Genomic DNA, 26,536 nt, shown 5'->3' on the forward strand with positions numbered 1-26,536 from the left:
AATTGATGAGAATGTTTTTGGGGGGAGCTACAGTGTTGATCATCAGTGTTCCTCGCAGCACTGATGATGGTCTTCAATCAACTCATGGAGATAAACATTCAACTGGAAAATGGCTTTAAAATCCACCAGTGACGCAGTCTGTGAGAGAACTGAAGCCATTCTTCTTCCCTGATGTGATTATTTTCCAACTGACTGCTGCTCTCCAGCAGCATGGAGCAAAGAAAAAGCTCTAGTGCTTCGTCTCACCAGAGGCTGAACATCTAATTACATGAGCATTATATCCAGACAGTGTGTCAATGCCTGTCTCCTGATATAATCCCAGCTATAGTGACAGTGGGTCTGTTTGGCCACTCAGTGGTGAAGGTGGTGAAGTCAGGTGACAAAAGTGATTGATTTCGGTGTTAGTGCTGTGTTACACAAATATAGAATCTGAACAGCGTCTTAACACATTAAAAGCACATGAATAAGCTGAATTCTGCTGTGTTATCACACCAGTGTTGACTGATGTCTCCATGCCTTTGACCTGCACTGCTGGGCTGACTCCCTTTTAAGATAAGGCCTGACCTCTTGATTGGCTCTGTGTTGCATGTATTCAGGTTTTGGGCTGAGTTGATTTTGATGCCTGTCACTTGGCCATTATTATTATCTTTCTGTGGATCATCCAGTCCAGACAAACTACTGAGGGATGATGGATCTGCAGCCTGCTCAGGTTTGGTATGTACTCATTATGTGTACTGAAGTGATGTCAAAGCACTTTATGTAATTTTTTTTTTGCAGCCTCAACCATGGCTTTATGTAATCTTAAACATTCTATTGCAAGAAATGTTTGGTAATACTAATATGAAGTAACAAAACAGGGTTTAAGGAAAGAAAGGCTATACTGAAGCGAGAACTGTGATACAGTGCTATGTGCTCATGTAAAGACACAAGATGAAGTGATCCTCCACGTTGTTTACCCGTAAAACATGGGATCAGCGAACACGGTAAGACTTTGTGTATTTGTCCAAAATTACTGGACATTTTCACAGCCTTCTTGTTTTAAAAATAATTAGGGTGTCATGTTCAAAAGGTTCTTGGCAACTGTCCAAAACTGGTTTTGGAGTTGGAGCCCATTTTTACTTATGTATGGGAGTTTCACTCTTAATTACAATGTAGCCAAAGAAACTCACCCATCTCATTGCCTTCAGAACAAAGAAAAGGGTTAATATCAAAGTTGTGTCATGGGCTCAGTCTTTGTGTGTGCAGAGGAGTGGCCCCTTGCTTGTTTTCAGACATGGGCTCAGGCCTTGCATGCAACATGACAACAGGACAAAACAACCAACTAATTACTATCTGTAATTAAACTACTCATTTGGTTATTACCATTGCTTTTCTGCTGTTCATTTTCTTGTCATAGGTTACAAAGGTCAAGAGTGACAAATAACTTCTTTTTCTTCCCTCCATGACCACTTTCTTCTTGCCTTCGATGGAACAGCTGCCACCTCTGTGAGAAATTATACAATGAAACGCTTTGAAGCGAGGCAGTTATCAGCAAAGTAAGGCAGCACTCGAAATCCGTGCCGGTACTCTTGAATAAAACAAACCGGGTTAGCTGCTAAATTCATTGTGGAGAAAGCATATTGGAAAGTGACTCCGCCTACGCGGGACAAATCGGTGTACGTTGGTAACACATACAAGTGAACCCAAAAGTTAAAGTTGAAAGAACGCATTGCGTCGAGGTACGCCATTGGCTACGGGTACACAACGTACATTTTTCAATCAGCCGCCATATTAGGAAGCCAAACCCCTCTTTCATTCGGTTAAGAAACGACAGGATATACTTCCAGGATAGTTTTTTTTTCGATGTGCCGGTTGCTGCTGAACGCTTGAATCTAAATCGTTATATCTGCACAAGCGGTATCTCGGCTTGGTTTGCTTACTGTCTTTCATACGGGTTATTTAGCTACTCTTCCACAATGGCGACCGCAACTCCAACCGGCCAGAGAAGCACGTGCGGCAGCGGCACACCGCTGAGCCCGACCAGGATATCCAGATTGCAGGAAAAACAACAGCTCAGGGACCTTAACGACCGCCTGGCAGTTTACATCGATAAAGTCCGCAGTTTGGAGTCTGAAAACGACATACTCCATCTGCAAATTAACGAGAAGGAAGAAGTGAGGAGTCGGGAGGTAACCGGACTGAAAGCGCTGTATGAGAACGAGCTAGCCGACGCCAGAAGGTGTTTGGATGACTCCTCCAAGGAGCGGGCCTGGCTGGAGATTGAGCTGGGAAAGATCAAATCCGAGCATGAGCAGCTTCAACAGAAGTAAGCCTATAACACTTTAATCATGTTATACAGTCTGATTCGGACAGGAACTCCGGACGATTAGCTGTAGACTTCATGCTGACTTTGATTTTCGAGCCATTTTTCCAATCTTGCGTACGCAAGTCCGTCTTCTGAGTTACGTTTTCTTGTCTAGTGGGAGCGTCACTTAAACTCGACCTATAAAAACTTAGGTTTGGATTTTACGGTCCATTCATTCGTTTATACACTGCATCAAATTACATTCAATATCCAGTTTAAGAACGATAAAAAATAATAATTTTTTGGCATAATAATTGACAATGGCCTTTACCCGCCCACCATTGTCTATGTTGCTGAACGGCAATAACGGTCAGATCTGCTTTTGAAATGTTAACTCGTCAAATACTGAATAAATAAATGATCTCTTTGGTAGGAAAAACGCAGGAAAAAAACATACATACTTCTGGCTTACCTAACTGGCAGACAACGCAAGAGGAACGTTAAGCGGTCGTGAAGGTGACATGGTGCCTTCAGGGGCTGCTGGTAGCATCTGTTGAGAACAGAAAGTACAAACAGTGTTGCGCAATTGAGTGATTTTTGCTATTTCATAAGGAAAACGACACAAAGTTTGTGGAGTATTTTGTTTTTTGGTGTGATCAAAGTCAATTTGTGTGTTCAGGAGGAAATATGCCTCAGACATGTAAATAACATTTCACATTCAAAACTCTATCTATTGAATTTTCTGTTTTTAGTCATTCTTTACACCGTGTGTTCACATTTATGAAACATGAGTGTGTTGTGTGTATTCCCATACATCACTGAACGTGACAGGAACAACTGTTACTCCCAGCTGCTGACCTGAACTGTATGAATAGACAATGTTGACCGTTTCCTCCTTAAAACCAGATGATTAAACTACTTTTTCAGAAATAAAATGCTGATTATTTGATCAAGTTCTCAGTTAATTGTTAGGAATGTGTTAAGGAAATATTCATGTTTTTTCCCTGATAAATACCAAGCAGTATTGTGTTGACACTTTGAGTTTACACCCATTCCTTTGGCTACCTGTGAAAGCAAACGAGCTGAAAACAGCTGTTACCACCGGTGTGTAAAAATCCCACAGACTGGTAAAAATGTTGCAGAGCTGCACTGTTCTTGCCAAATGATTGCACTCTGTGGAGTGGACTGCATTCCAGATACACATACACTGCACAGGAGGGCTAATCAGTCTGGGCAGTCAGGTGTGGAGCTGGTGCTTTGTTGAACAGAAGAAGGACTGTGTCAAGCTCTCTGACAGCAGAACGCAGTTGGCAGACAGCTTGTTGGGTGTGAGACCTGGCCAGTTGACATGACCCATTAGTCCACTTTATCTTAATTTTTAACACGTTTTCTATCTGGATCTGGACTGGATTGTTTAGTATTTACTTTACAGGCATTAAAGCTCATGTACTGTGAAATCACAGGGCACGTGGCATCTTTGGAGTAGATTCAGCTTGCTCTTGGTATGCAGTAGCAGTGTAACGTTGCACATGTTACATTTTTTTTTGTATAGCAGGAAAACAATAACCACAGGGTGGCTTATTGCTATTCTCTTGAAGTTAGCAGAGTTACAGAATTACTGAAACTGTTTATAATGGATTAAAAAGTCAGCCAGAAAGCCCTTAAACACCGATTTCACCTTGGGACAGCTGTCATGGACTTCATGCAGCACCCCAAAGTCTGCCAGTCTGTGAAGGACTGAAATTGGAACTGTGCATATATGTCAATACAGCTTTGTTTATACTCACACGAGACACCATGGAGTGGGTCTCTGCAGATGGCGTGTAAGAGACAAGTGTGCACAGAGGCTTTTATGCTCAGTGTGTTGTTTGTTGCAGTCTTCTCTGAAACGCTAGGGGGTGTACAAAACAAAACATTCAGTGAAGAAGTCAACGACTGTTACTGGATGAACACAATTTTTATAAAAGAAGTAACGGATAATGAAAAACCTGAAAATTTTCACAGCATAAATAATATGTGCACTGTGCAGAGACAAGCCACACAGGTACAAACATTGTAAATACAAAAACATTTTGCACTAAATCGCATGTTGTAAATCTAAAATGAAATCAAAAGCATAAAAGAGCTGCTGTCTTTTATTTGAATGTTTCTGGAAGTCCCTCAACGTATCAGATAGCACCAGGTGTATTTTAAATATAACGTCTTCAATCCAAGAGTCCTCATTGTGAATAATGAAATACAAGCGCAGTGCACACACTGGGCACCTACTCACACTGTGAGGACTTACAGAGTCTTTGTACTTGACACAAGAGACTGGATGGTGTTTTTGGTGCATGTGCTTCAAAATAAACCTAGCTTAATGCTCCACTGTTAGTGCAAAGAGAGCTGCGCTTGGAGGGTCACCTACATTGACTTCTCAAGCTCACAAAGAATTGAATATATATCCATGTGACATATTGTCTTTTGTAAATATTAAATTTTAGTGTATATTGTTTAATCGAACAAAGTCCTAGCAATCACTTGTTGGAACATTCTAACATGTTGCCCAGCCATGTTCATATATGCTTAAAATGTGACCCCTGTGCATTACAAAACCTACATGTCAAGTTTAAAACTCTGCAGATAATCAGCTCATCCAGGTGTGTTCCTTTAAGGTGCAAAAGGGAAGTAGATGCAGTGACTAACACACCATGACTGCACATATTGATACAGAAAATTCATCATTAGGAGCCAGCTGTCAAAGTGAAGTGCTTCAATGTGCTTATATTGTCTTATTATTGATATAAGTTGTTAGTTGGTTGTCAAAGATGCCAATTCATCACCAGTAAAGACTAAACACATTAGCCTCTCTTTAATGGGCCTGTGGCAAAAGCTCCTGGTTTTATTTTTCTTACAGCCATGACGCCTTCTTACTGTCCAAAATATTTTCTGGGCAATTTCTGCTTTTGCTTGTGGCCATGTCAGACAACCCAATAAACAGCACTTCAACAGGAAGAACTGTTTTTTGTGGATTCTGCTTGTCTGACATGACATCTAGTCTGACATGAGCTTTCTGATGACGATGTATGATAACTTAATTTTTTAAATACAAGTGTCCCAGGTATTTGTCGTGTCCTGGTGTGGTCTTGGTGAGAAGGTTCCTGTGAAATGAGGGAACGTCGGCTTTGTGGTTTTGCCTTCCAGCTAATGTTTCTCAGTAAAATGCGAGAAAGCAGACATACCACAGTACATTCCACACATAGTTTGTCCACTTTAGCAGCGGTCCCACCCGCCCACCAAAACCCTGAGGCACGCCATGAGAAAATAACTGGCCTCTGTCCCAGCAGGTCTCCTTCAACAGACTACTGACAAACCCATTGAAACAGTTCCACTGTTGACTTGGCTAACGCAGGCTCAGAGCTGAGAGATGGACGTCCAACTTGTTTTTGAAAGTGAAATATGTGGCTTTCATCTATAGACAAGGATTAAAATGCTGTTATTTTGAATAAAATAAAACTACATTTGGAAAAATCAAAACAGGTTTCATAAGTTCCTACACACTCAAATACAAATAACAGATGTCATGTTATGTTCCATCGGACCTGTTGAACAACTGCAGCCTCTGGTTGTTGACACAGAGCAGCACAGTGGACTGAATAACATGCACATGTGAAGGCACATCAGACAGCACACAGATATCCATAACTTCAGCTGAGCAATGTTGAACTTTGAGCCTGATGACACATAATACATCTAAAAATTATGATCCATATAAAACAAGAACAATTAAATTACAGCACCTATAAAGCAATAGAGGTACATGAAGGATACAGAAAATTGGCTTTTAGCCATATTATAGTACAATACATGTATTGTACACTGTCTTGCTAAATAAACATATAAATGAAATGAAATTGAATGCATTGCTTTGACACAAGAAATATAAAGAAAGAAAAAAAGAAAATATTTGACCGAAATTTCCCCAATTTGTTGGGGGCATTGAAATCTGACGTGGACTGTCACCATTTTTTGGAATAAGTGCGGTCCTTAAGGGCAGCCTTCAGGTTTTAACTCCACCACCACATGCTAGCATCCACATGCACTCATCATGCCTTGCTCTCCACCTTTTAGCTACACCAAGAAGGACTCTGAGGCATCTACAGCCCAGGCCAGGCTGAGGGACCTGGAGGCTCAGCTGAACTCCAAAGAGGCCATGCTGGCTACAGCGCTGTCTGAGAAGAGAGGCCTGGAGGCCACTCTGGCTGACCTGCAAGAGCAGCTCCAGGAGGTACAGCACTGCTGTAACATGAATGTGACGAGGCTAGAAAGATTTCCCTTTCTTTGTACTTGTTCCTTTGAATATTAATCGAGTGATTCAGAGAGATCAATAGTGATCAAAGTAATTTTTGAGTATTGTTAGCTTTTATTCTGAATCTTGCGTTTAAACATAATATTATTTGTGATTGCTTGTCGGTTTCTTAGCTGTGTGGCCGGTGCTCGCTGAACTTAATAATCCTTTTCCATTCATATATGTTATGTTATGTCTGGTTTCTTAGCTGTGTGGCCGGTGCTCGCTGAACTTGATAATCCTTTTCCATTCATATATGTTATGTCACAGCACTTTTTGTATGTGTTGTCAGCTTGATACAGGTCTTGCTCAAGCCAAGAAGCACCTCACTGAAGAGATGCTCCTGCGTGTTGACTTGGAAAACCGCTGCCAGAGTCTGACCGAGGAAATGGACTTCCGTAAGAGCATGCACCAGGAGGTGAGAACTCGACTTTTTAAGTGACAGAAGACACGACTGGTATAGCAGCATATACATGACTTTATGGTACTGATGCAGAATGGTCTTAATGGGCTGTCTAACTGATTTATCAGAAGTCTGAATAATGCCTGGATCAGACCCGTTTTTTTTGTCGTTCATGGCAGTCACCGTGTCAAACTATCTAAACTAACTTCATAGTGGTGATTTTCTGCTTTCTAAAATGATCTGTTAAGAACCGGCTCTCAGAAAGAGCAAGAGGTTTGATATCCAGTCCTGTTTACTTCTGTAAGTTGAGCTAACTCAGCTTTCATCACAATGTGTTTGCCCCATGAATAACTGAAATTCATTGCTTCCCTTGTTCTAGTGGAAACTGTGTGGCACTCAATGTGGGCCTGCTTGGTAGAAGTGTATCCAAGCAGTTGCTGATAAGGCACAATAGTTCTGGTCAGAAAAAAAAACACACGCATTTGCATTTTTGTTGGAATTTTCAACAGCCAATAATTCCAGTAAAGGCCTTTGAGTCAGAAGGGCAGAGAAATTGCCATTGCACATTATTTGATCACACTGATCAATTGTCTGAGTGACCTGTAGACTGATTGATCAGCCATACCATTCAGACTTATGTAACAATTCAGACTCATTATGTAACGACTGTCAACGACATTATTATCCTGCTGCTGGATGTTGTTACAATTTAAAATAGCATTAATCCTCATTGTCTCTGTTTGCTGTTAATCAGTTTACATTAGAAGATGTCTGCATAATATGTATACACACACACACACACACACACACACACACACACACACACACACACACACACACACACACACACACACACTCTATAACACTGGCTTTATCCTTTAAAGTGTTAGCAGCACCAGCCTGAAAAATCCTAATTAGTACTTCATTAGCTTAGACCCCGCATTATGCAGACATCTCGTAATGTTAACTATAGGGGTTTTTTTGCCAGTCAATCCCATGAAAACACCAACATTGTGTTAGTTACAACAGCAGCAGCACCAAGTGCAGCCTCAGATAAACATACAGTTGAATTAACACCTGTCTAAGACAGTTCAACAAAGAATGACCATTCTAACCTTCATCAGGGTAGGATTTGTTGCAGGATTGTTTTATTGGACTGCTGTAGTTTATCTAGGAACAGCTGGTACTGTAGAGTTAAACAAACGTTGCTCACAGTCTGGCTCACTGATGTGTTTTAATAGGTTTTGGATAACAATAAAGCTCTGTGGCAGAGGAATCAGACATACCTGACTTAAGTTAGGTGCACAATACTTATTAGTGGGAAACATTCACTGTTGGTTTGTGCATGGGACAGTGAGAGAAGTATAATATAGTGCAAGACTTATCCTTTTTGGCCTCTCTGAGACTTTCTTCTTCATTATTATTATTATTATTAAATTGTGAATCACCTTTCTGTTTCGTTTCTTTTGTGCAACCTAACCACACTAGACTTGAGTCAATCAGGATAGAGTCAAACCTGAGAATGCTGTTTCAGTGCTGACTATGTGCTGTGCTACAGGAAGTGAAGGAGGCCCGGCAGCGGTACGAGACCCGACTGGTGGAGGTGGACTCTGGACGGAAGGAGGAGTATGAATATAAGCTGACTGAGGCCCTGGCTGAAATGAGGGCTCAGAATGAGGAGCAAATGATGATCTACAAAGGCAACATGGAGAGCACCTACGTGACCAAAGTATGAACACACACACACACACACACACACACACACACACACACAAACACAAACAAACACACGTTATCAGCATGCGCATTATTTCTGTACATCTCTTCCAGCGAGTTTCTCTAGAAAGCAACAAGTAAATATGACAATATACCGTAACTCATGAGCCAGAACTACACTACACAACCAAAGTATGTTATCAGTCAGATCCACCATATGTGACGACATTAATGACACCATGGGCATTAATATGCTGCATAAACCACCTCCAGTTTTCAAGGAGGACTTTCCATCAGATGGTGGAACCTGGCTGCAGTGATTTGCTCTGATTCATCCAATAGAATGTTAGTGATGTCCTGCACTGGTGTCGGGCAGTGAGATCACAGTCAGCGTTTTAGTTCATCCTAAAGGTGTTGGACTGCGAAACCCATTTCTTTATGGAACCAGGGCACTATCATGTTGAAATGGGAAAGGGCCAAACACAAACTGTGGATGCCAAGGTGGAAAGAACGCTTGTCTTAAACCCCACTGTATGCTGGAGCATTAAGATTTCACCTCATGTACAGTAGAGACACACCAGGCTGCTGCTGAAAACAAGATCAGATGAAGATGATTATTTGGCAGCAATCAAACATCAATAAAACAAGAAAAGATGAATGCCAGAATACTACAATCCTATGCTTTCAGTAGTATTTTGACACACCAGGTTAAAGCATCTGCATTCACGGTATGCAAGCAACAGTCTGTCATTTTCTTTTTTTGTACAATGAAGTGAAACTGTAAGGTGTGTAAATAAGGCAGCATACCAGCACTTTACTAACTTCCTGTGTGTCAGGAAGTGAGTGACGCTGCTCAGTTCCTCTTTTCAGAGTGCGATGAGGAGGAAATGATGTTGATGTTCCTGACTCTCAAACCCTTTGTTTGTTTGTTTGTTCATCCCCAGCTGGAGGACCTGCATCGTATGTCCGAGATGAATGGAGCATCAGCCAACATGGCCCGAGAGGAGCTGAGAGAGTCCACCCTGAGGATCGAGAGCCTCACTGCCCAGCTGGCAGGACTGCAGAAGGAGGTTTTTATTTTACTCATGAAGTTTTTCTTTATGGCAGAATTAGAATTGGTTTCTTTAACTGGCAACGGACATGTTTTTTGCTTGAATATAATTCATTTCATCACTTCCACTATTCATTTGTAAGCATTTCCATCACTTTCATTTTCTCATTATTTTTTGTTACTCCCATCTTTGAGGCAACTCTCCTTGTTCTATTTTAATTAGAAGTATTTCACAACTTATTTCAATCAAATTGGCCATCAGTTAATGAAATAACAGTATTTCTTACTCTATTTTTCAATTCACATGCATTTTCATCACCTCCATTTTTATCAGTTAATTTGTGTTGCTTTCACCCCTCTCAGTAATCAAAGCTTTTTAAGTAGTGCGTAGCAAAGGTTTGGCTTGCTCTCTGACTGCTCTGTCTTTGCCACCTCAGACTCTCACCTCTATGTCTTTATTCAGACCCGTGGGTGGCGTGATCGTATAATGGAGCTGGAGGCAGCATTGACTCAGGAGAAGGACACGAGCCGCAAGCTGCTGGCTGATAAAGACCGCCAGGTGGCTGAGATCCAGGCTAGGATGCAGCAACAGCTGAATGACTACGAGCAGCTGCTGGATGTTAAACTGGCTCTGGACATGGAGATCAATGCCTACCGCAAACTTCTGGAGGGAGAAGAAGAAAGGTGAGGGCACAGAAAGTTTAGAAAGAGATGAAAGTAATAGTAATAGTGATGGCATCGGTTAACCTTAAATTAAACAGGTAATCTTATTGGGACATGGAGGGGTCTGGCTTCCATAAATTTCTCCTCCAGTTCTGATATAGCTGCTGATTCTTCAGTGATCTGGATATGTAACCATGGTGTTCCTCTCCCCCAGACTGAAGCTGTCTCCCAGCCCTTCATCTCGTGTCATGGTTACTCGAGCCTCGTCCAGCAGCACCCGCAGCGTGCGGACCACTCAGGGAAAGAGGAAGCGTATTGATGTGGAGGAACAGGAAGCCAGCAGCTCAGTGTCCATCGCTCACTCTGCCTCAGCCACAGGACCCATCTGCATCGATGAGATCGACACAGATGGCAAGTTCATCTGCCTCCACAACAGTGGAGATGAGGTGAGCTGCCGGGCGGGTAGATGTCACATGCTTTTAGTTACTTAATGTAGCTCATGTGGTGAGATCGGTATACAGCCTTTGTTTGTGAGACTGGTTTCTTGATCGTGTCTGACTCAGGACCAGGCCATGGTGGGTTTCGAGATGCTTAAAACCATTGGAATTGTCACAGCCACCTACAAGTTCACACCCAAATATGTCCTGAAGGCCGGCCAGAAAGTCACGGTAAGAGTTTGTCTTTTGCTAGATTTTAGTCATTTTTGGCTGAACCTGTTTTGAAATTTCAGCACATTTAGGAGTCTTCTTTTAAAGCACAACACAGATGGTGATAAACAGTCTAAAGTCACATTCATGAGTCGTTCACGAGTCATTTTTAAGTTTTAAGTCTTTGGAGAAATTAAACACGCGGAGACGGAGAAAAGTCCATCTTGAAACATTACTGTAATAAATGTACTCCGTCTCCATCTCATATGCACAGTGACGGTAACAGAGTTTAGTGTATTAATAAACACTGAGAGAGCCAATTTTAAAATGATGACTTTGATCTTACTTTCAGTGGTCATTGATGCAAAATGTGTGGATAAATGAATGAATAATCAGCAACATGCATTACAATACAGCATGCGAGCAACTGGGAATGAAACGATGACAGTCTCTTTAAAGTTGACATTCAGTGCTTGTACGCTGTCAGATTTCATAAAACAGGCAGCGGAATTTGCTCTCCGATAACATTCCATGATAGAAGTGTTCCTCATGCTGAAGAAGTCATTAAAGGATTCAATGGCAAAGTAGGTTTTAAAATCCATCAGTGATGCAGCCTGTGAAAAGAAGAACAGAAAACCACCTGCTTCCTTGTAGCTGTAGCGGGGGGGGCACGCTGCCACAGCCACGCTGTTGTAGCACAGCAGAACGTGGCTTCATCTTGCTCAAATAAGCAGGAACATTCATGAAAAAGATGTCGTCTGGGTGACACCTGAATGTACCTCTCAGCATTAACGGGGCCTTCACAGATGTGGCAGTTACCCGTGTCATGGGCGCTAACACACCCTCATACCATAACTTAAGGCTGGAGGATACGACGTCCATGATTCCAAAAGCAATTTGAAATGTGGACTCATCAGCTGGACTTTAAATGCTGACATGGCTTCACTTCATGTGAATACTGTGTTGAAAAGGAGGATGAATTTGGGGCTTCATGTGGCTGTTCGCTGTGTGCAGGTTTGGGCGTCCGATGCTGGTGTGAGCTCCAAACCTCCCACAGACCTGGTGTGGAAGAACCAGTCCTCCTGGGGTTCAGGGAAAGATGTTCATGTGGTGCTGATCAACCCTCAGGGAGAGGTGAGACCACACACACACACACACACACACACACACACACACACACACACACACACACACACACACACACACACACACACACACACACACACACACACACACACACACACACACACACACACACACACACACACACCATCTCCATTCCTGTCGCTGCCTGTGTGCTGTGACTGTTCGCTCTTTACAGACTGGTGGCAATGATTTACTACCATCACCTGTAGGCTAGGTTAATAGTCACCCATCCATAGTCAGAGCTGTGTTATGTTGCACATTGTCAGACTTGTTTTTCTTGTGCGTGCGTATGTGTGTGTGCACGCGTGCATGTTGTGGGGCAGGAAGTGGCAAAGAGAACCACAACATACAAGACGGCAGTAGAAGAGCAGGGTGAAGAAGATGATGATAGCGGAGTGGAGGCCACTGAGGAAGACCTCTTCCACCAGCAGGTGAGTCAGCCACATTATTGACTCAGTACAGATATTTGTCAGATTTAACTCCAACATTTACAAATAGTACCTTAATGTGCACCCCTGCTTATATGGACACACACACTGTTGTGTGAGGGTTCAGAGTCACAGCCTTTGTAGCTTTGTGTTTTGAATGGCACCGTGTCTGTTCCCTTGCAGGGAGACCCTCGCACTGGCAAGAGAGGCTGCTCCATCATGTGATCCTATTGCCCAACCAGCCACCATCACCACCTCCTCTGAGCCCAGCCAGTCTGCTGCCAACTGTAACTCTAGAACTATTTTTCTATCTTTTGTAGTGTATTTCAATACAATGTATGAGTTTTATTTTATCTTTTTATTTCTCACAAATTGCAAAACAGCTTTTTGTAGATGTATTTTCATCTAAAAACCAAAATAACATGGTTGTTGAACAAAATTTGTATTTGTAGTTCAGAACCCTCAACAAGTAGCTAAACTCCAGAAGGGGCTGTGATTTTAAGAAAACAAGTAGTTTTGCTGTGTAATTTTTTTAAAAATGGATTTTAATTTAATTTTATTTTATATTTTATCATTATTGTTATTATTCATATTAAAAAAAGAAAATTGGAAAAAATACTCAAAGGACAAGGACACTAAAAGCGCCACAGTAATAGATTACCTCCTCCCATCAGTCTTCATGGTGTTCTTTGCCTTTGAATCCGCCCACTCCCTCGAGTTGGCTGATTCGTCTGGTATCATGTCATGAAACAACCATTTTATGGCTCAAAAGGCAATCAATCCAATGAGCGCCATTAGCCAGTCAGTGCCACAGTTGGGGCAAAGGCCGTTGTCGAGCAGTTGTCAAGCACAATCAGCCTGTGCACCAGAAGCAATGACAGCAAGCAGCCACAAGACAGGCGCTGCTGTCAGCTTCACCTGACAGTCGTTTGATTTGACTTTGCTCCACTCTGAAAACCCCAACAGAAGCAGTGAGGTGGCGTGGCTGCACATCAGTGCGACTGAAAATGACATTAGAAATAGGATCTTTAAAAAGTTAAAATACCTTGATTGTATGATTGTATTCACGAGGAAGTCGAAGGACAATTGAAGTGTGTCAGCAGTGGAGTTACCTTATGACCCCTGGTGTAGGATTTGCAGCTGTGGCTTTGACTCCTCGTGGTAGCATGAGACGCGATGTGACCAGGGGACAGTCCACCACGGCGTCTCATTGTTTTATTACTACAAACTTGTGCCATCAGCATGATTTGACAGATACTACACTCGCGGGCTGTAATGTGACCTCCTGCAGCAAACAGTTCTTCTTTGCAGACTTTGAATAAGTATTGCACCACTAATTAAGAAGTGTTGATTGTATTCTTAACTTTTGATATTTGAAGTGTTTGAAGTACTTTTTGTGTTGGTGTTAATGCATGCGATGGCTGTATTCTTCATAGTTGAAAGATTAAATGTTGTTTTCTTGTATTTGTTTCACTTTTTTTTTCTACTCCAGTCACAGTACAGCCCCTATTCCAAATAAGTTGGGACAAGATGTTAAGTGTAAATAAACCCAAAATACAGTTATTTGCAAACTGTTTCCTGACCGCAGTTTTCCAAGGTGTCCCTGAGCTCAAGTAGTAATATCCTTTATCCAATCATGTGTTCACCTGTGGAATGGAATGTTCCAAACAGGTGTTTTTGGAGCATTCCACATCTGTCCCAGTCTTTAGTTGCTCCCGTCCCAACTTGTTTGAAACATGTTGCTGCATCAAATTCAGAATAAGCAGATATTTACAGGTCGAACACTAAATATATTGTCTTTTACTGTTTTCAATTGAGTTTATGTCAAAAAGGATTAGCAGGTTTTCACATCCTGTTTTTATTTGTTTTACACAGCATCCCAAACTTTTTTGGAAATGGGGTTGTAAGAAATAAATATATTAATTATTTAAACAGTATAACAATCAAGAAATTAGCAGTGTAATTTTAGATAACAAAAATAAATGTATATAGCTCCATATTTGCCATTTGTTTACTGAGTTCCATCAGCTGACCTCAGACAAGCACATAGCAGAAACTGGGTTCCAACACAGTGTGGAAAAGTATAGAACTTGATTTTAGTCGTTTCTCGGTCTGGATAAGTACAGAAAAATATTTGTGTTTTCAGATTATTGCCACTATTCTTTTTTTCTAAAATATGGAATTCACGATTGTATGTCTCACGGTGTCTGAAGCAGGCAGCCAGGGCAGCCGACATGTTGACCACGGTGTGAGAGAGTGAGGGTCAGAGCGAGCTTCATGTCGTCAGAAGCAAAGCAAGAAGTGACTGAATGCTCACTCCTACACAGAGCTGCCTCTCTGTACGTCACCGCCTGGAAAACAGCTCTGCTCCAAGTGCCTCACAACCACCAAATCCACACAGCCACGACCCAGTTAGTTTGAGAGAAATGAGGCAAGATGTACAAATGCATGTATACATGGCATCACAGATCACCAAATATAACCATACAAAGATATATCTTCATCATAAACATCGATGTAGGTTTTTTTTACTCAGATGTCAAATATGATGTGAAAAATCTATTGGAGTCTTAAAGTATGGCGTTTTGAAATGGAAGACGTGTAGGAGCCCTGCAGACGGCTGACATTGTTTTGTAATTCTCAAGGCGCAAATCAGAGCAAAGTCCTCTCCTGTTCATTTCTGAGCCATTTACAGGTGAATATGTGGTCACCAGGTGTAATGCTGTTTTCCTACAGTAGGTCTTAAGCAGGAGATTGTATTGTAGGAGAAGTGTTGTATAGAAGCCTGACAAATGAAAGCACGTTTGGAAGCCTGCTCATTCAAACACAGTTACATTGCTTTTCCACATTGTTAACTTCCAACCTTTTTGACTGGCAGTCTCATATAAACCCAGCGTGCAGTCGCAGCTCCCTCATGTCTGAGTGGTTAGCAGTTCCTCCAGTGAGACATTTCCCCTCTAAACTTCTCACATGCCTTCATTTCAAGAACTGCTCAAATGATGCAATATTTCACAACCAAAGGTCAGAGGGAGGTCAAACCTCTCATCAATTTTCTCATGACCTCTCAGATCTATCTAGTGACCCTTTGGAGGGGCCCTGATCCCTCATGTGGGAACACTGGACCTAAATGTATACAAAGTAGTTAAAACTAAAAGAGTAAAATGCTGCTTTCACACTGATGCATCAGTATTAACAATAGGAACATATTACATAATAATGTACCATTGCTGACAATAGATCTGTACTTAGGATTTAGAATGCATGACCTTTAATGGAGGCTTTAGGCGAGCAGTGGAGGGGTGGGTGGAGATAGAGGCGGGGATCGCTAACATCAGTCCATACTACATGAAGGCAAAGGTGAGAGATACATCTAAGCCAATGTAAGGCATGAAGGGATTTTTTCATGGAAAAAAACTTCAAAATATGTCTTTTTAATGAACAGAGAAGAATTTTTGGCAGCTAACTCGATGCCTGGAGAGGAACTATAACTTGCATTAAACAATGCCTCGCATGCACAAAAGATGTGAGTGCTCTCCCAAAATTCATCTTAAATCCAGATATTTCACACGCTCACAGGCAGTTTAGATACAAAATATTTTCCACCACATAAACATAGTAGGAGCAGTATATGGTTCTTGATGCATAGTACATGTACTGTATAAATGTAGGCCATCACCTTGAGCAGGATACGCACAGACACAGGATACACACAATCGCATCCTTTGAGTGAGATTATGAAGAGCAGCATTTTAGCAAATTCAGAGCAAATTCATTGAAAGTAAATGAAACCTAGAGAGGGACTCTCCCAGATCACTGCCTTAACTCTGATGGAAGAAATGGAGAGAAAACAAGTTTGAGCTGTATTGGTGTCATTTTGTTCAGTTAAATTGTTTGGGCTTTGAACCAATAGGAAACATACAGTGTATTCTGAGTTACTAGTAAGAGCAGCAATGTGCGTGTGTTTGAGAGAAGCTGTTTGGAACTTTAGTTTTCCATTTTTACAAGTGATGTGTTCATTTTGAAGTGCAGTGTAAGCAGATGATTGCACAACATATACAGACGAGGAGAACTGGATACGTTCTGAAATGAGGACCTAACAGAAGAGAGCGTAACAATAGATTAGATCTTAATATCCAAAGGACTGAATGTGTTAAAAGCAATGCTCTGTTCAAACTTACAGAACTAGAGAAAATCTAGTTATTAAACAAGTGACTACAACTAGTAGAACTAGTTTATTACAGAAAACACGAAGCGATTGAACAATGGTGCCACACGACTCATGATATTACCATGTTTCATTAGGGAAAATGTTAAGAATGTGTCTGTTTATACAGGAAATTAAGAAGCTTTGCTCTTCAAGGTTGTGATGCTGATGCTGATGCTGATGTACTGCACACATGATTAATCATGTGATCATTCACTGCTCTTAAAGGTTGCTCCTACACTTCAATGTAAGGATGAGTAAGTCTCAGGGTCTCCACTTCCTCTTTAGGCCATTCTTGGGTGTAATTCATAGACGTTTGAGAGAATATTAACATTGCAGTCTGAGAGATGCACACTTTGGACCATTTGTGGCAGCTGTGGCCACAAGTGACAACAGAGCAACGCAGCACAATGTAGCAGCAACTAGCACGAGTAGAAAAAACTGACTCAGTAACATAATTTGCACAGCAGAACATACCTTAAGTTTACCAACATTAGCCAGTTTTATTGCTTGTGAATTCAAATGTTCACTTCAGAGAAGAAATGTGTTACATCTTTGTTTAAAAAACATTATAGTCTCCCTTTAAGTTCAATAGGTGGTTCAAATCAAAAGTGATTTTGTCCATGACCATGTACTTCCATTCTTCAAATCTAAATGATGCTTCATGGAAGACATACGTGTGCTCTCTTAGATCTCTTGCATTCAGCTGCTTGGGTGAGGCGTCTTTGAGTATTGCTCTATAATTAAGATGTCCTATTTGCGCAAATGTATTAAATTTCATATCGTTTACCGTACCCACAGAAAACATATTTTATTGAAGAGGACAGGTGTCATCGAGCAAAGAAAAACATTATTTGTGCTTTCAAATGAGTGATGTGTGGATACTCTTTGGATTTTATATTAGGTTAGGTCTTTTTCTTTTGTCTGCACCAGTCATTCATTCAACAGCACATTTTTTCCTCTCCATTAGACATACCAGGCTCTCTAGTATTTACTTTGTAAAGACTGGAAAATCTATTCTGTGCTGGAGAGCGAATGCATGAAAATGACAGATTTATAAATGTAAAACAAGAGACCACTGAAAAAACCTCAATCAAATGAACCACATGGACTTGTTCATATTGAACACTGAATTTTATTTTTCTACATCAACACACACACACACGAAACAGACCGACAAAGTGTTTCAAATAAAAAAATAGCCTTTGGTTTAAGCGTGTCCACGTTGATCTTCATCACACAGACTGTGTCAGTGTGTGTGAACCTGTGACAGCAGACGACCTTAAGGCTGTGCTTGACTTCAGTTGAGGCACACCGGTTTGACACCAGGGACCAACTTCATAGCAAACACGTTCACCTTCTTTCATCCACACAAAACGTGTGTTTGTCTCCGCTGCTGAAAGAACAGCCGACAGCACAATAGTCATTCTTACAGGAACAGTCTGATGTTTTAGGACACTGACATTAAACTGTTTCTTGAAGCAATACTACAGCCATAATGTCTTCATCGTGGCATAAAAATGTCTGAGACTTTTCATCTCAATGTGGTTCTGTTACTGCAAAGATCACAGTGTTTATCCTGAAGTCATCCGGCCCACCAAAAAACTGCAGTACATCCTCCATCCGGAGCCAAGATGGCTGCTTCACAGCTGTCCAGGTGAGGCAGTCCTTTACTGTGTTCACAATGAGTTTGAGAATAAAGTGCTGCTTGGACCTGTGGTCGTTCACACAGGTGACATCAGCTCTACCAGAACATCTCAGAGCGGTGCTTTAAAGTGCAAAGAGACCAGAGGATGAAGCGAGTCCATCCCCCGATGAGAGCCTGTCTCTGAGCTGGCTCTGTGCTCAGACTATGGACTCTTTGGATGGCTGCTTCCCTCGCTGTGCCCCGAGGGAGGAGTGCAGAGCTGACGTTTCACTGTGTGACCTGGGGAGGAGGAGGACGACTCTCTGATTGGACTGCCGCCACTCATTGTACAGCCGACAGTGATACCTGAGAGACACCTGGGGGAGACAGAAAGGACGTCAGCATTTCACCTAAAAAAACATTTTCACTGAACTATTCAACTAAAGGGGCATTCTGTCAGAGATCAACCATTTTCTGATCTCACCCCCTTTATATGCGATGCTGTTAGAATGAAGTTTGATTAACCAGAATGACCAACCACTCAGGAGACAGGGGCCCTCAAAGTTGGAACAACACATACAGCTAAGAAACAGGAAGAAAATGAAGCACAAGCGTCCGACAGGTGAACAGACATATCGCAGTCAGGCATGCAACCTCAAGTGGAATGAAAAACAGTTTCCAAACCGAGCTCCTAGATCAGAGGAAATGAAACGAAAGTGAAAGCTGCAATGGGTAATGAAAACAAAAAACAAAACAAAAACAAGACAGCAGTGTGTGCCAACCCGTCCTCCCTGCTGAGCAGACATAGACTGATTCGGTTCAGCTGCATTCTTCAAGTGCATCATTTCTTCTGTCCTGAACAGCGAGTTCACAGCCATGTTGCGACTGCTTAGCTGTGCACCTCTGCAAGTGTAACGCACACTGACCACTAAGTGTAATGTGAGTCATGTGTTGGCCTGGTGATCTGGAGCAACTTACAGTCCAGTCTTGACAGTCGACATGTTGACTAGAGCTGGATGACACAGCATCATGTACAGGTGTGTGTGTGACTTGCCCTGTCAGCCTGCATAGGTATATGACATGCAGCAGCATCCTCATTCAATGGCTTTCAAAACTGGCTAAAAAGAAGAGACATACTGTTCTGAGGTTTGGAATTGCCTGCCACAAAAGCTGGATCCAGAACAGTCAGATGACTCAGAGGACTACTCCCTGTTTTTGATTGGTCTGTCATGGTTTTAGGTTGTAGAAAATCTTCTTTACAAAAGGTAATTTTGTATGAGGGGCTTGCAAAACATTTTGCACAGGCTGACAGTTAAAAGGGCAGAACGAGACATTTGTAAACGAAATTGGAGGCTTAGCATCCAAATTTGTGCTTTAAAAAATGGGTCAAGGAATACCTGGGCAGGCTGATGGAAGTATAGCTCATATGTAATAAATATTGCACAACACCCACATCCACACCCACATGCCTCAGTCTACTAACCAGGGTCCAGAAGAGGTAAATGGTGAAGAGGGCAACAGTTAGCGCGATGAGTCCCACGGCCTCCAGCCGGCTGGAGAAGTGAAGGTGATCTATGGCACCACGAAGGCAGAGCCAGCCGGAGATGGTGGCCAGCGGGGTGATGAGCAGGAAACACACCATGTCACCAAACAGAGTGCGCTTCTCCTGACGAAGACTCGGGTTCCGCAGCCACTACACCACCAAACAGAATGAAAGCACAGTCACGTTGGTGATCAAAAGTGATGCAATGAATCACTGAACTGAATCCTTCTCATGTTGTGGCTTTCCTGACTATCCTGTACCTCAAGCAGTGACCTGGACTTCCTCTGCACAGTGAACTGGTAATGGCAGAGCTCACAGAAACTGGTTCCTGAGGCAGACAGCCAGTGTTCCAGACAGCTGCGGTGGATGGTGGCCAGGGTCCCAGAGCATTCACAGGGGGACAGCAGCTCTTCCTGGGCTCCACTGTCATGACAGATACGACACATGGGGTTCTCTGGCACGGCACTGGAGAGAGGAGGGAATGATACTTTGATTTGTTTGTTTTGCATTCATTATAGTGTGAATATGTCATTTATGACTTATATACCATCTAATCATCTTTTGTCCAAATGCCTGTCCAGATTTGTCCAAGTGCACTTTCATGAGGATGTCTATCCACTGGGAGAAGCCATGCCTTCCATCTCAAACTAACGCTGATTTCATACATCAAAAAGGTAGCTCAACTATAAGGAGACTGTACCTGTGAAAAATCAGAAACATGATCTAAAACCAAATTACAATCCATCCATGACCTACCACTGTTTGGCATATCTGTCCAACCCTGGAGACATCAGCTGACCCTCCAGCCTGGCTGACGCCTGTGTGTAATACTGAGGCTGCTCGCTGGTCGACACGCTGCACTCCTCCATGGTTTTCCCTGGGAGAGGCGGCTCATCAGAGAACCCACACATGGGCTCAGAGTCCAGCTCGGGCCGGCAGCTCACATGGGCTGACAGACACTGGTTTGGCAAAACTTCAGGCAACAACGTGCAGCGATTGGTCATCATGATGACAGACAGTAGAACGATGGGACCAGACAAAGGCCTTACTGGGCATCTCCCATCTACAGGAACAAGAGAGAGGTGATTCAGACAAACTGATGACAAAGAGGAAGTCTGTGACAATCTGAAATACTGTGGAAACCAGTGCTTGCTGCTGTTCACAGTTTACAGGCCATTAAACAAAAACCCTGAAGGCTGCAGAGTTGGTGATTATCTCTATTACAGTGTCACGATCTGCGACACATTCCACATGACAGTCAGAGGGCTAACTCACAGCACACATATCGTTAAAGTACACACAGGGTTACATTCGGAAAGGCAAAGTGTTCGCCATTTATTTCACATATTCATGTTTCATTGCCTTTTAATTCACTGTTCTGTTTTCAAACCAATGTTCTCAACTCTTCATTCCTTTATGTTCCATCTCATGTCAAGTGATTGATGTGTGCAGCGTCGCAGTGAACGAGGCTGGGTCAGAACAAATGCAGACGTATTGTGAAGACTAAAATGTCCTCACAAAGACATCCCATGCCCTGTTAGAATGGCAACCAGTCTGGTTAGCATGGTATATAGCACCACGACAGCTGAGGAATGTACTGACTTATCAACAAGTTGTGGAGCTCTGTCTGTAGTGCAATGACAACTTCATGCTACAGTTTCTACACGAAGAACGACTGTCTACACATTTAGCTAGGTTAGCTAACGTCACCAACCGATGCGTACTGTAAACAATATTAGCTCAATACCAGACAATGTGTAACATTGGTGACGCTACAGAATGTAACATCAGCAGCAAACCAGGTATTTTTAATGCTATGCCGACTTATTTTGACGTTTAGTTGGCTGGAATCACGAGGCACGCGGAATGTGTTCCTGTCGAGACATGCACGCGCACTGTTTTCATGATAACATACAGAGGAAGTTCACACAGAGGAGGCCTAACGTGAGCTAACGAGCCTCACCCTCTCTATATCTCTGTCAGACACCACAGACTTACCTTTAGACGGCGTCCTGAATTCTCAGTGCCACCAGCTTGAATGGCTAACAATGATTGTGAGTAGCAATTTCTCCTTCACCCCTTGTATGCACCCAACTCCGCCATCAAGTCAGTCTGAACTTCCGCTATGAGATAAACGGTTCAGCTGTCTGCCCCGGAGAGAGCTTTCCCCTCATCATAGCTTATAGGCAGACCTTGTGTTCACGCTCTGTACATATTTGGGCTATGGTTGGATTCTGAGAACTTTTAATGCTTAGCTCTCTTAAAACGTCCACCATTTCGCCCCACTGATGGGTGACCTTTAAGTGTTTTAATGGTAGAGCGAGATGGAGGCGGACATGGTTGGGAGGGGACCCTTGCCTGTCAGACAATCATCAGGGCTCATAAATGTCCGCGTTAGCAGTCTACTGGTTTCTCCTGGCCAATCGCATTATGTGTTGTCCACACTCTTTTGTATATAAGACAAAATACTGGCTACACACTCTAGAGTAATCAATTTAAATAGATTACCACAACATGTCTCTAACACAGATTCGACAGAATTGATTATGATACACTTTGCAAAGGTAGAATTTTTTTCCTACTGTATTTCATTGGATTGTGCAGGTCTTTCAATGTAACCCTCTCTCTTAGGGAGGAAAATGATGACACTGCAGTAAAGATATGTATATAGAAGCCATTTTGTTTTATTCAGCCTGCCATGTTCCAAGTACCAATTGTATTATCATTTTTAAATAAGCCAATAGACATTTGCTTATCGACAAATTGAGGCCTAGTGGCAATATGTAGTATGGATCAGTCAAATTGTGTCTACTTTTACTCAGGGCCACACTGAGATTTTGTGCCAGTAAAATGGAAGAAAAGCGGCATTTCCAAAAATTGCTGATTAGTGCAACATGAAGGTATTCGCATCCTATCCTATCAGTGGCATATCAAAAAATTCTGACCTTAATTCCTAAATTCTGATCTGTTTACAGCAATAACTGCAGTAGCCAAGAACTGCAAGGCACTGCAACTTTTCCTGATACATCCCTATATTTGCCATAAGAGAGTAGCTCGAGCAGAAAATGAAGCCAAAGCTGCAGGAGGCAAATGAGGGAAGTGAACTGAATGTTTTGTGACTTTGTTTCATATTGTACTGATGCTGTACTACACTGTTTTTGTCAAGAGGCCTTACTGGTGGAAGTCACAACAACCAGCAGGAGGAAAGTTCTGCCCTCTACTGGCTGAAGGTGTGAGGCACCACTTTGTCTTTACATCGCAAACAATTTATCCATACAGTAGGAAATGGAATTTAACAACAACATTGGTAAGGCTCTACAGTGTATGCCAAGCTAAGTAGTGATGAAAGTGGGGAAACAGGAGTAACAGGAACATAAAACAAAACTTGTGTTCTTGAATCTATCGCCCAGTGCATTCTAGAAATTCCCAATCACATTATCAGCACTCAGGTAATCATATGAATCATGTCCGTGGTTTCAACTCTCAACTCATTTTGCCTTTATTTTCAAAATGTTATTCAAGATAAATCCCTCCAGGATTAACAAATCAATCCTCAAAACTGCTTAAAAAAACTAATTAGCTGAATGAGAATTAAAAGAATTATTTTAGCCTGATAAAAGCATGTTAGTCTGAATTAGGGCCCTGTTCTTCAGATTAGCTGTCAATGGGCAGGAGGTTCTTCAGATTAGTATTTTGGAAAGTCCCTCTCCATCTAAGACAATGCAACATAACTACTTACTTGTCCAAAGCAAGCCTGAGCCAGTCCTAACTGTAAGCTTCATGTGGATGTGGAGAGTGTGTCTGGCTCCCACTCTGAGAGTGGAGGAAGAGGGCCTTCATAGTTGAAGGCTCTGGCTCAAATGCAAAAATTGAGACAATGCCCCAGTTTAATGCATTTATATTTGCATGTCATCATGCTCTAAAGCGCACAATATGAAAATGAAAATGCAATCCATCAGTCCTCTCATGAAGTTAGAACATCATTTCCTCTGTGGTGTGTTCCTCATGGTAAAGTGTGCTGACTTAGTTCCTTCTAGTTTGATGCCATAGTCTATGGTATTGACGATGGCATATTTTTCATAATGCCTGCAAGATTTACCACAAGTAAATGTCAATGAAGCAGTTTCACCTGTACCCATGAGCAAAGGAGAGAACAGAAATTTTTCTTCATCGGTTGGTATGTACCGATTTAATGACCTGACTTTGAATTTCTTCTCAGTACCCAAGAAACATTTACTTTAGTATGTATGAAAGCGTGATGCTAACATGACAGGCCCATGAGGAAGTCAAACAAGTCCCCATAGTCTGAGATAGGATGAAGATCGCAACTTTATAATGTGTTGCTGTGTTTGTTCAGACATGTTAGAGCCAGCAGTAAAACCTAAACCTTGTAAGGCTTTTTTTTAGGTTAGTCAAGGATCCCTCTAACCTATTTCTTGTTTACAGTACGTGTGTGTGTGTGTGTGTGTGTGTGTGTGTGTGTGTGTGTGTGTGTGTGTGTGTGTGTGTGTGTGTGTTGGACAGACACCACCATGCTAGAAGTAATATTCAAATCCTCTAAACCAAAGTAGCAATACTACAGCATACAAACCTATTCCACCTCTGGTAAAATTCATACCTAAATTAGTAAAGCATGGCTGTATTAAAGGAAATGAAAACCAACTGATAAGTAAAAAGTAACAGAGACATGAAAACCAGTATCATTAAAGAGATACAGAGGTAGTTTTTAAAATACAAACATACATACATACACACACACACACACACACACACACACACACACACACACACACACACACACACACACACACACACACACACACACACACACACACACACACACACACACACACACACACACACACACATACATACATACATACTGATGTTGGATCAAAAATGTTTCTTGGCCTTTTATCTGCTGCTGGTTCCACTCCCATGCTACAAACCCAGTTGTGGTTGTTCTTCAGTTTAACACAAGGTGCAGCTATAGCACAATAAATTAAAAACATACATGGCAATTGATATTAACAATGGCCAACTTTACCGCCACAGGAATTTGAAACATTTATTCATCTGAGTGTTGAAAGTCAACACGTGCTTCTGAGGCCAGAGTTTCTCAAGATACACAGTTTGTAGGAGACTGTCGTGCAGTCCTGCTTCTGTCTGTGTGGAGCTTGCACACAGACAGAAGCATCTATATAAACTATGTCTATATAAAGTATTTTGTATGTAAGTATGAATAATAACCTGTAAAAATGATCAGAATAATATAACAATAGTTAAATAATATTACACGTATTTGACGTTATATACAGTAAACACATGTGTAGCATATGTAGTACGTTCTACTAATCAATGAAAGTGACGCTGTTTCCAGTTGGTCCCGGTCCACGTCTCCTGAGAGACTGCAGTGTCCCGGAAAAACGGGAGGAATTCGGGTCAAATATTATCTGATTATAGACCCTTTTGTACCATGGTTTTGTGTCCAAGTTTGTGAAAGAGATAGTGATTTTTGCAGTTTTTCCGTAATGAATGGAGCGCGGCAGTTAGAAAGCGCGCTGCGGTTGAATTCCTCTGGATGTTTGCGCACTGTCAATTTACGTCCACTAAAAGTGTTTGTTTTTGCCTCTGACAGGCTCCAGTTGTTAGAATAAGTGTCTAACAATTATGGAAATGATCCCAGCAGAGATACCTTTTGTTAAAGAGGAAGATCCGTTCTGCTGAAGCACAAACAGCCACCAGACTCCATTCACAGAAACAAAATATCAAATACAAACTGTGTATTTAAGTTTTGAATTCTTCCATTATTATTTCCTAAAGATTATTTATTCATACATTTTTAATACATTGATTATTCTTATCATCATTTCCCTCTCTCCCATACACACAATCACACATATAAACACGTGCCATAATCACCACGGATTCCATTGTTTATCATTATTAGAATTATTTTGATCATTATTTCCTCCCTTGTTTGCTTTGTTTTATATATGATTCACAGCAAGTTCTGTACATTTGCCTGTTTTGTCTTCTTACAGCCCTTGTGTAATTTATCCCCATTTCTATAATTGTTGTATCTGGAATGATTCTCTTCTAGAAGGAGATGTTCTGACACCTGGAGAATTTCCAGTTTTGACTGATTTGAATTTTCATTTGGCCTCATGATTCAAAGTTTACATAGTGGTGGTTGCTTTGGCTCAGGATGTACAGCGATCATCCATTTATGAATTGGTACTGCTTTTCATGAGCAGGTGGCACCTTGTCACCAGTGTGTGAATAGGTAAATGTTGGTTTGTGTTGTAAAGCACTTGGAGTGGTCAGTGTAACTAGACTAAATACAGTTCCTTTTCTGTTTCTGTACAGCAGCCATTTGTAAATATGCAAATAGACGTTTTACATAGGCCTCCCATTCAGGAATAGAAATATCTTGTTATCATAAACATATTCTCAAAGAAGGCTGAAGCTGTCCCAGCAAGAAAAGAAGATGCCAC

The 26,536-nt window shown here is 41.8% G+C and overlaps 2 protein-coding genes across 2 annotated transcripts; one reads left to right on the forward strand and one right to left on the reverse strand.

Moving 5' to 3' along the window:
- Window positions 1-1,770: 1,770 nt before the first annotated feature.
- On the forward strand, window positions 1,771-14,128 carry lmnb1 (lamin B1). Its single transcript, XM_070989385.1, has 11 exons — window positions 1,771-2,305; window positions 6,395-6,551; window positions 6,904-7,029; window positions 8,573-8,743; window positions 9,675-9,800; window positions 10,245-10,465; window positions 10,659-10,890; window positions 11,008-11,112; window positions 12,106-12,225; window positions 12,561-12,668; window positions 12,849-14,128. The coding sequence occupies exons 1-11, from the start codon at window positions 1,956-1,958 to the stop codon at window positions 12,888-12,890; spliced, it is 1,758 nt and encodes a 585-aa protein (XP_070845486.1). The 5' UTR covers window positions 1,771-1,955; the 3' UTR covers window positions 12,891-14,128.
- Window positions 14,129-17,349: 3,221 nt separating this feature from the next.
- LOC139349223 (E3 ubiquitin-protein ligase MARCHF3-like) lies at window positions 17,350-22,346 on the reverse strand. Its single transcript, XM_070989820.1, has 5 exons — window positions 22,038-22,346; window positions 20,796-21,102; window positions 20,300-20,504; window positions 19,980-20,189; window positions 17,350-18,873 (listed from the first exon to the last, which is right to left on the reverse strand). The coding sequence occupies exons 2-5, from the start codon at window positions 21,044-21,046 to the stop codon at window positions 18,715-18,717; spliced, it is 825 nt and encodes a 274-aa protein (XP_070845921.1). The 5' UTR covers window positions 21,047-21,102; window positions 22,038-22,346; the 3' UTR covers window positions 17,350-18,714.
- Window positions 22,347-26,536: the final 4,190 nt, after the last annotated feature.

Source organism: Chaetodon trifascialis, chromosome 20 (genome assembly GCF_039877785.1).
Source record: "Chaetodon trifascialis isolate fChaTrf1 chromosome 20, fChaTrf1.hap1, whole genome shotgun sequence".
NCBI lineage: Eukaryota > Metazoa > Chordata > Actinopteri > Chaetodontiformes > Chaetodontidae > Chaetodon > Chaetodon trifascialis.